Source organism: Merops nubicus, unplaced genomic scaffold, assembly GCF_000691845.1.
Source record: "Merops nubicus isolate BGI_N331 unplaced genomic scaffold, ASM69184v1 scaffold6474, whole genome shotgun sequence".
In the NCBI taxonomy this organism is placed as follows: domain Eukaryota; kingdom Metazoa; phylum Chordata; class Aves; order Coraciiformes; family Meropidae; genus Merops; species Merops nubicus.
The window spans coordinates 89,896-100,096 of record NW_008602164.1 but is presented as its reverse complement, the minus strand read 5'-3'; the positions used below and the strand labels follow the sequence as shown (position 1 = coordinate 100,096).

At 43.4% G+C, this 10,201-nt stretch overlaps 1 protein-coding gene across 1 annotated transcript in view; it reads right to left on the bottom strand.

Moving 5' to 3' along the window:
• The window catches only part of LOC103770961 (vascular endothelial growth factor receptor 1-like), a 99,495-nt gene that overhangs the window by 13,765 nt on the left and 75,529 nt on the right, over positions 1 to 10,201 (bottom strand). Inside the window, 4 exon segments of the mRNA XM_008938239.1 lie at positions 25 to 184; positions 2,022 to 2,110; positions 2,873 to 2,986; positions 5,722 to 5,826. Of these exon segments, the coding sequence (XP_008936487.1) occupies positions 25 to 184; positions 2,022 to 2,110; positions 2,873 to 2,986; positions 5,722 to 5,826 (468 nt within the window).

The window sequence follows — 10,201 nt, the reverse complement described above, 5'->3', positions numbered from 1 at the left end:
GGACAGGAAGGAATTAATACCTACCCTCTTCATCCTCCTCCACTTCACTCAGACTTTTATCTTCCTGGAACCCAGAGCTCGCGAAGCTCTCGCTGCTGGTGACACTGGCCAGCCTTTGTTTTTTGCCTTCCACTGACTCACTATCCTTTTTCTCTCTCATTGGCTCTCCTTGCAGAGAGGAGTCCTTTAAACAAACAGAGGAGAAGAGGTGCTACCTCAGAGCAAATGAGGGGGTGGCAGAGGAACACAGTCAGGCTTCTGTCTCCTTTCTGTCAGGGGAAAATGCTGGTCCATGGCACGTGCAGTCACGTCTCCCACGAGCGTGGGTGTCCAGTGGCACTGCAGTGGACAGGGGTTGGTGACAGGGCTGCACTCCACCAAGGTTGCCGTCCCCAGAGGGCAGAAACATGGTGGCTTGGGAGCATGAGCATATGATTTTGGGGCAACCTGGTTGGCAGGCTACGTCTGATGTGGTGAAGGATTTTCAGGGTCCATGGATGGACATATCCACTGGTCTATGGCTCATCTCAGCTTAAAATGAGACATTTGAAAGGGCCTGTTTCTCTCTGGTAGTCAGAAACACATGGTGGGATGAGTTGAGGAGGTGCCCATGGTGTAGGTGTCCCAGACCTTTCAAAACAGTCAAGTTTTTGTCCCAGGCTGATTAAAGCACCAGCTGTCCCTGCACAGTGCTTGGCGGGGGGCTGTAAGCCCTCCCAACAAGGAACAAGGACACTTTGTGTTGGAAATACAGCTGCTGTTGGAAGTAGCTGCCTCTCTTCCCCAATACCTTTATCCAATGCTTTCATGCTACAGCCAATGACGACTTAATGGGACACGCAACACTGTATTGAAAATGCTTAAATGTTCTCTCACTGCTACCAGGAGAGCAGACTAGCTGCCTGGCCATGATCTTGCCCCTTCTTCCTTTTCCTCTTGCCCTGTGACCACCTCTGCCCTGCACATGCTGGTGCAGAGCCAGGTGCCCTCCCTCGCTCCCTCCTCCTTCCCAGGGGTGCCGAGGCACTGATTCTGGGCACACTTCTTGCTGGGAGAATGGGGTTGTCTCCCCCCAGGGTGGACCCTGCATGGCCATGATCCCTGCTGAGCATCCTGCGCCAACAACCGCACATTGGAGAAGGTGGCTGCTGTGTCTCATGCCGAGTCCAACATGGACAGCCTTACGAACAGAGACTCAGCCAAAGCCCTGGATATCCCTGGAGTGATGTCCCTGAGAACACCCCTGGAGTGGGGATGTTCTCCAGAGTGCGCCCTCCTGCAGAGCTCTCATGAAAAAAACTTGGAGATGCTGCTGAGGTTTTGGCACAGCTGAGAAGAGGTTTTGAGGACTGCTTTTCTGTGTCCAGGCTCCTAAATCCCACTTCAGAGCCCTTAATCCTTTGAGGGATTTTGCTGAAAGTTCACAAGCAGGGATATAGTTGGCACATCTGGGTTCAGGTTTGTAACAAGAAACCCACCCTAGATTTGATTCAGAGGGCTGTGGGATGTGAGGACAAGACTGTAATCTCTTCTCCTCTTGATAGCCCTTTTCTTCACACAACAATAATAAGATTACTTGCAAATCTCTGAACATTAGGGTGTCTTGGAATATGAGCTTTAAATGGTATTATCTTGGTTGTGTTCCCAGCAGCACTGAAATCAGTGGGCAAAACCACTTCCTTTGGCTTCGCTGACACAAGCCTCTAGGAATGGGTTTGTCAGCGGTGGGTGAGAGCATGTGGGGACACTTTGGATGGGATTCACTTCCTCTCGCTCTAGATGGCTCCATCCAAATTATTCACAGCAGTTCCCTTGCACAGTCAGGGGAGAGAAATAAGTCCTTTGTTGGCACAACGCATCCCACACCAAATATTAAAATAGGTCAGGTGAACTGCACCCAAAAGCCATTTCTCTCCTTCGGCAGAAGAGAGTGTAAGGAGACTCAGCTCAGAGGCTGACATCTACATTACTGACACTTAGGTTAGTAAGATGAACCCTACCAGAGGCATCTGCCTCCTCACCTTGTTAGGGCAGAAAAAATTCCTCTTGCTCTTCAGGTAGTTTGATAAATTCCCATACTTGCAGTATTCAACAATCACCATCAGAGGTCCTGGGCAAAAGGAAAGTGCATTTTAAGCAGCATAAAGCAATACAAGTCAGCATCAGTTCTGAGAATAAAAGTCTTTCATACCCACAGACGTAACTTGAGTCCAGAAAAACAGTATGTCCTAATGAAGTAGAAGGCTGCTTGAAGGACACTGGACATGTTTAGGAAAACAACACTGTTTCTGGAAATAAGGGAAGGGCCTAATTTTTGAAAGATGGGTCATGAACCTGGCTCCTGAGGGACCCTCCATTTCCTCTTCCAGCAGCCTGCATTCAGACTGGAGTCCTGCAGCCCACACATGCTTGTTGACCTAGAATAGGTGACATATCTAAAACAAACGATTGCTCGTACTGGCCCTTTGATTTTCTTAGTGGAATATCATGAAGGATTTTACAGCAGTTGCCTTGTGATTCATTGTTGGGGGCCAACAGCCAGTATCACTTGTTTCCAGCCTTGACAGATCCTGTTTAACTTGAGCCGTGAAGTGAGTGAGATAAGGACAACAAGTGGCATGGTCCTAAATTCACACTTCTCATTTTAATACTAGAGGACAGTTTAAGTAGAGAAAATGTTTAGTCACTTGATTAAATGACTAAAAGACTGTTTTCCTCTTTTATTTTTTTTTTCTTTTCCACCAACCACAGGATGAGCTCCAATATTTCAAGTTAATAACTTGATTTCTGGACAAAAAAAAACCAACAAAACCAACTGACTGTTACTGGGAGGTGATCCAATCCCATTTTCAGTGCAGTGCAGATATTTTACCTCCGTTTTTCGTGCAAGCTCCCAGCAGATTCACAATATTGAGATGATGACCAATGTGGATCAGGATTTTCAGCTCAGTCATCAGTGCTTTGTACTCACTTGCTGTGGCCCCTTCTGCAAATACAAAATAAAGTCAAAGTGAAATGGCAAAAAAATGGTCCTGCTGAGCTTTATCACTTCTTGTTACTTTCTATTGAAAGAACTTCCATTACTGGATGCACTTTATGTGTTGATGTTCTTTTTCTATTCCTCCCTGCTCAGCATCCTCTTACTCGCAATAAAACCCATAATAAGAGTTAGGCACTCAACTTCCTCCCAGTAGACTCTGTTATATTTAGAACTGAGAGAAATTTTTTTCACATGAATAGTTTTGTCATTCTAGCCAAAAAATGAAAGAACAAATAAAAAGGGATTTCAAGACTATAATTAACTCTATCTAGAGTATTTTTCAGCTGACCTGAATTCATCTGTCTAAGGGTTATGTACTAGCCTGAGCTAGTCAACATCTCCAGGAGCCAGTAGCAAGAGCAAAACATTTCCAGAGGCTGATTTAGCCATCACCTTTAGCAATCTATACAGAGAAGAGATGAACCACCCCTTGGTGATGCTTGTCTGATTCTGCTCATTATAGAAGTCCTGAGTATTAAGACAGACCAGAGAAATACAATTTTAATTGGTTAAAGCTAGGTGACCGCATCTCACCCTTACTAGTTATAATCAGCATTAATAATAATAGTAATGACAGAAGAAATCCTACAACAAACCCCAAAAGTTTCTGTTTTCTGTTATACACTGGCGTTGTACATCCCTCCAAGCAAATATGTTTCTGCAGGATTTTATTTTGGTAAAAAAACAACAAAAAAAACCCCAAAAGGACCCAAAAGGACTTTTTCAGTTTGGTGACACCAAGAGTAAGAAAAATGCAGTGGAAAGAACATACAGCTAGGTCTTAAAGGGCTTGGTTTCAACAATGAATGGTGGTCCCACACAAAATCTGTCCCAGTGATCCACTGTTCATCCATAGAGGTGGTGACACTTTCCCTTCACCTCACAGGAATTCTATGAGGGCAAAGCCCATGAATGACTGCAAAGTTCCTGGATAAACTAGTGAGGACGCAAGGAATAGGGCAGACCTTCCCTAACTTTAGGTGTTCATAGTGAAGATACCTATACAGGACCTAGTCACAACAGGCTGTCTTCACAACCTACAAAGCTAAACAAGTGCTCAGCTCACCATGTGCAGGGATCTGCCTTAGAACGGGATGAACTGTTGTTTCCCCGCACTGACAAAAAAGGGGACTAGGTACAAGTGTCTACCCAGCACATGCAGTCATGAATTCCACCATGAAGATTTCCTGTAGGTGCCATTTGCTTCCATCTATTCCAGGAGCAGCTCTTGACTCCTTGATGGTGCCGGCTGGCACAAGAAGCCTGCTGCTGTACATAAGGCATTGAATCTGGTAGACCACCCAGCCAGCACATGTCTGCACGTTGGCAAAACAGCTCAGTTTACTCAGGAGTCAGGTGGTGACCCAAATGACGGGTCATCCACTGAGAGCAGTGACAGAGATGGCCCAGAGCTGCAGAAGGTCTGGACAGGGACCAAAGCTTTAGTTTCCTCCCATTTTCCAGACTTGCTTGCTGCAGGGTAGTTGATCATTTGGCATCGACCAACAGGGTATTTCTGTGCTTCTGCATCAGGAGAGAGGAGAAGGGTTTGCAACTCTCTCAGCAGCAAATTTCCTCCTTGGCGATGCCCCTGGATATCACATTTGATATTATATTGCAGAACAAGCCTATTAGGACAGCATCAAATGGGCACACCCTACACAGAGTACAGCTGCCAGGTCAGTGTCGGCAAGAAAAAGAAACTATTTCAGGTTGAGTATTGAAGGGACTGACTGTAGGACTTTGGGTGACAACATTCAGCTGCTGCAGGCTATGGCTGACTATCATCCTGCCTGCTAACTTCTCTTCAAATTGATGAGGGCTTTTGTCCCTTCTGCTCCAATGAGAGAAGTGGCAGTGAATAGCTCGGAGATAATTTCACTTTGGGAAGACCACTGGTGTATGAACAGTGCTGACAAATCCATTTCACAATGGGTGTCAGCATCCTAAACACCGTGTGGTGGATCTGCAGATGGTTCGGAGAGGACACAGCTGCACAGCAACTCCAACATTTAAACTGCCTAATCTGTCTAGCTTATTAAAAGGGCCTGCATGAAGACAAATCATTATGGAATCTACTGGAGAAGGTTAGAGTGAGAAGCGAAAGTCAGATGCAAATTAGACATAAGGCACCTGTTTTTCACAATTAGATGATTAATTATTGGAACTAATGACTAAGGAAAATATGAAAGCTTCCATCTGAGTGTATTCACATCAAGGTGGATGCCTTGTGCTTCAGCTCAATTTCAATTACATTTAATTTTCAATTAAATTTCAAGTGTTCAGTATAGGGTCAGTCTGGCATAATGGTGCAACACAGGGTAAGCAGGAAATCTAATGTCTCCTACCAAAGTGAGTCTTTAATTATTTCAGACATTTGAAGTAGTGGAACCAGCTTTTCAAAAAAAAAAAATTAGGCAATCAGGTTCTCACCACATCTGAAACTGTGTCTGTCATGTGACAATTTATCACCCTTTTTGTTGTGAATGCATTTTTTATTTCATAGTTCTGCCATTTCACTTGTGCTGGACCTGAAACTTCGTGTACCTATTTTGGAGACTTCAGAGATGTATTGGTGGGGGCATAATGTCAAACACTCTTGCTTCTGACAGAATCATGTTAAAAGTGGGACACTGTACAAGATGTCATTTTTTTTCCAGTTCAGCTTTGCAGCAAGATACCTTTCAGCATTTTCACAGCAACTATTCTGCATGTTGGTGATTTCTTAATTCCAAAAGCAGATGCTTGTACCACCTTTCCAAAAGCTCCATGTCCAAGAGACTTTCCTGTAAAGAAAATAAATTTGAGAGTTACATTCTGGTAAGAAAGTAATCTTGTCAGCAAATGGCTTCACACATAATGAATTGAAAAATGTGTTTGACAATGAGTCCCACATACATATTCCAACATATAGGTGGTTTAGATTTTTTTTTGTTTGGGGTTTTGTGTCGTTTTTTCCAAGAGTAGGCAGACAAACCAGAAGAAAAAGTCATCAGAGGGAGTAAGTGATATGATTGAAAATTATCCTAAATAAATGCAACCATTCAGTGGAGGTACACTGGCTTCTGACCTAATTTTTTCAGTCTAGCTCAGCCAAAGACCTTCTCTTTTCCCTGAGTGCACTGCACCATGCAGCAGGCTGTGATGCTGCTAGCTGGGTCCTTAATAACACAGGACCCCCACCTAAACTCGCACACACACTAAGGTGGAGCTTGCCACAGACTTTGGTAATTTTTACAACTTTAATTTCTCCTTCTCAAACAAGGTGCCTTAAAAGTATCTTCATTCCATGGAGACAAAAGCAACTTTGCATCACACCTCCTGGAGTACATGCACAACCCCTGATGCTCTTCCCTAGCAAGCCCTTGCAGGTTGAGGTCTTGGAGTGATGAGAAGCTGCAAATCTGTGCAAATTAGACCTTTACATTTGCAAAATGAGATCTGGGGAGATTAATCGAGAGGGGACTTGTAATGACAAATGATAGTTTTGCTCATGTTAGGTATGATGCTTCCAGGTGCCAAGGGCACACTTTTGTGCCGTATCATCATCACACTGCAACTGAGCAGACCCCAGGAGAATCATACAGAGGTCCTTGAGATTAATCAGTGTGCATCAATAAAGTTCTCTAGCAGTAGAAGCTGAGTGTCCTCTTCCTTTGTGTTCAGAAACAGCTAAGATTCTAAGGGTCCTGTTTCAACTTTTCTAGAATTCATGACATTTTATGCCAATCTTGTGATCTTCACAAGGTTCCTTCATGATTAGTTAGTGGTTGAGGTAGTGAGTGTTGACTACCTCTTTGACACTGTGCTCACATGGATAGACGTAGATGCCTCTGCCCTTCTCAAGTGGCTGGAGGAATTTTGAGCTGAGAGATCTTGTCAGTACATCAGCTAGCAATAAGTTTTATTTCCAAGTAACAACTATTTTCGGATTGTATTTGTGCGTCACTTTCAGCAGAACCCAGGCACCTAAATGGTTAGCAAGAGTATAGCAGCAGGCTTCGTGGTATATGGGAGAAGAGCAGAAAATAGAGCCCAGCTTTTCATATAAGAGCAAAGGATAACATGGCATGTATTTATTTCTCAGATATGTACGTGATAGCCATCTCCATAGGACAGTTTCCTTTCCCTGTGATGGAGACCTGTTTGATTAGCTCTCACTTGGACATCTACCTTGTTGATGTTTGACTGAGAGATGAATCCCACTCAGACACTCAGAAGCAGAGAGAAAGAGCTGCTGCCAGTTCTAAATTTAATGGTTACTACCCTTTATATGTGTATCGTATTTCTAAACTGTAATTCTCAGTATGTCTCTCAGTAGAAGCAGATAGCATATGTTATCAGAGCAATGGAAAGAAACATGAAGTAGCATATGTTAAACCAAAAACATCCTAGAAATTTATTTCCCTGCTTCATGTGCAAAAGTGCTGAGCCTTGGTTTGTGAAGGGTTTGGTGTTTGACACACAAATACAGATATATCAGGTATACAGTGTATATCTTCAAAAATCAGCAGTCACCTTTTTCATTTACTTCATCTAGCTTCTTCATTCAGCAGATGTACAAGGGAAGCAACATTAAGACTAAGGTCTCAGTTTCTTGGTGTATTGGTGTTCTTAGTCCTTAATGTATTGGCTGTTCATGGTTTCTATAAGATGAAGTTGCAGTTTGAGGTCCTATAAAACACATCATACCTTTGTTTAATCTATAGCTTTAATCTGTTTCCATCACTTTTAACTCGTTTCCCGCATCAAGATTACCTACTTAGTCACTACTGGGAAAACATTCCTGTTACCTCATAAAGCTACACAAAGCTCCTGGGTTTCATAAAGGAGAATGAGCACTGGAAACAACACTTCCTTCTCTGAAGAGGGGTTGTGATTTAATGTGAAACTGTAGTAACACTTGATGTTGCTTTGCGATTGTTTGTACCCTGCTAAATGTTAGTGCAGAACAGGGCTGCTTTAACTTTTCAGCATGTAGATTGAGCTCCACAGCTCAGTACATAGATTGTGTCTCTGACTTTAAGAGGTTGCTTTTGCACCTTATGTTTACACACAAAATAATTACAAAATTATCAAATGGAGAAATATTAAGTTGCCCAACCATCTGTGCAGTCAGCGTGTCACAGCCTTCAAGCAGATATACTGGCCATGTTATGGGTATGAAATGTTGCAGCATTTCCATTCAGGTCAAGGAAGCAAAACACATCACTTAAATTTTCTGCACTTGACTTTGGATTCTTCAGGCAACTCAGAACTCATTAAAGTGAACATATCCCTCAGTTGAGGAGGTTTGATCACGAAGTTTCCATTTCAGTCGCATGTTAGCAAGGTCCTTCAAGTATGTGAGTTGCTGGACTGAGGCATCAGCAAAAATCACTTGCAGATGCTGCTTTCCATGTCTGTGGGAAGGCAGAGGCTCAAAGGTGTGTTCGTTCCTCAGGACATTCACCACAGTTTGAGTCAGCTGGGTTTTCCCCATGTGCAGCTTCATACTTCCCATTATGTTGTGTAGGACAGCTCTGCACATAAAGGAGAGGGGGAAATGCTCTGCTCGGTGCCAGCGCTGTGGGCTTTCGGGGCACGGGAGGGAGCAGGGCTCAGGAAGCCATCTACTACCCCCGGCGTGTTTGACATTGTGCCAGAGGCTTGTTGGCAACACTCCCTCGGGGTCCTGCACCACAGCATCAGCAGTGTGTGACCTCTCATAGATTAGGAAGGTGAAGCCCAAGAGGAGGGTGAGAAATGCATGGTAGCTCAGCTAACACTTGCTCTGGACTGCAGTGCTAACACTGACCGTGATTTATTGCACTGGCATTTTTCTGTCTCATGAAAAGATGACATTTTACCCTCGGTCAGACTAATCTATACTGAAAGTTAATTATCCTGACTTCAGTGGTGCCCATATGAAATTTCCTGTAACATCTGCAGCTCTTACAGCTGAAGAGGGAGTCCTGTTATATAAGCATTGCATCACAACCCCAGGGTGTATGTATGTGTGTTGGAGGCAGAGGAACATCGCAAAGGAGATGTGGGCTGAGAGGAGAGACGTATTTGCAAAAGTTACAATAAATATGTATCCTGGAGGATAAGTAGGTGGAAAGAGAAAAACAGACATATCTGATGCCGGAAGGGGTTGCATTTCTAAGGAAAAATATTTTTAAAAGAACCATAGAAGCACATTTTGTGTTTTTGAGATGCTAATCCTCTGAGACTGCCAAGGTTACTCAAAGACAGCCAACTGCCATGTAAGCAGGACTTGCACTGAGCTAATCTAGCATACTGAACATACTCAACTTCTCTGAATCTGCTTCTCATTCATTGTCAACATTCTTTATTTGTTTACACCAGTTCTTCCACTTTTAACTCATTCTTTGGTCATCATTCCTCACCTCCAGACTCCAAACGCCAAGCCTGCAAGATGTGGGTTTTTCCTTGGCGTTTACACTCCATTTCTGCTTGATTCTTTCCATGGCCTTTACACACAAACAAAGCATCGCATAAAACAGTGATACATTGTCTGCACATCAGGCTATTTGTTCATCGTTGTAAGAAAACTATTTGAAGGTTGAAGAGACTCCAGCACAAAGTCAGGTTTCAGCATTCCCAGAATTGTGTATGACAATTATAAATCGCTAGCGGTACATTTCAGCTGTGCTTATCCACATCTGGTCACCTCGTGATTTCTAGCAGACAAATTAAGTGTGATCCTAATTGTATGCATGTTTTAATCATCCTCTGTCCCTGATCCCTGGAGGACAGAAGGAATCTGTTACACTTCTAGCTAAAAAGTAGGGATTTTCTAGACCTTGCTGTAGGACAAATGTAATGCACGTTTGAAAGACAAACAGCACTACAGCAACAGGCTGAGCTTATCCCTGATATTTTAGTGTTGATTCTCCTGCTAAAATCTGTGTGATTTCTGGAGGGATTCCTCCATTTCAAAATCCGATCCTTACCCTCCTGCCCTCCTCATTAGTCCTGCACTAGGTTAATCAAGTCAGGAATGTTCCCAAACCCATGTCTTTCACTGGGGTGTCTGTAGGCGAGCTAGCTGTAGGTTCAAAGTTTCCATGGATATTTATTTATGTGTGGACTCCTGTGTCACATTCTTGCACTTTTTTTGGTGCACCAACAAGAATGTTTATAAATCTGCAGCAC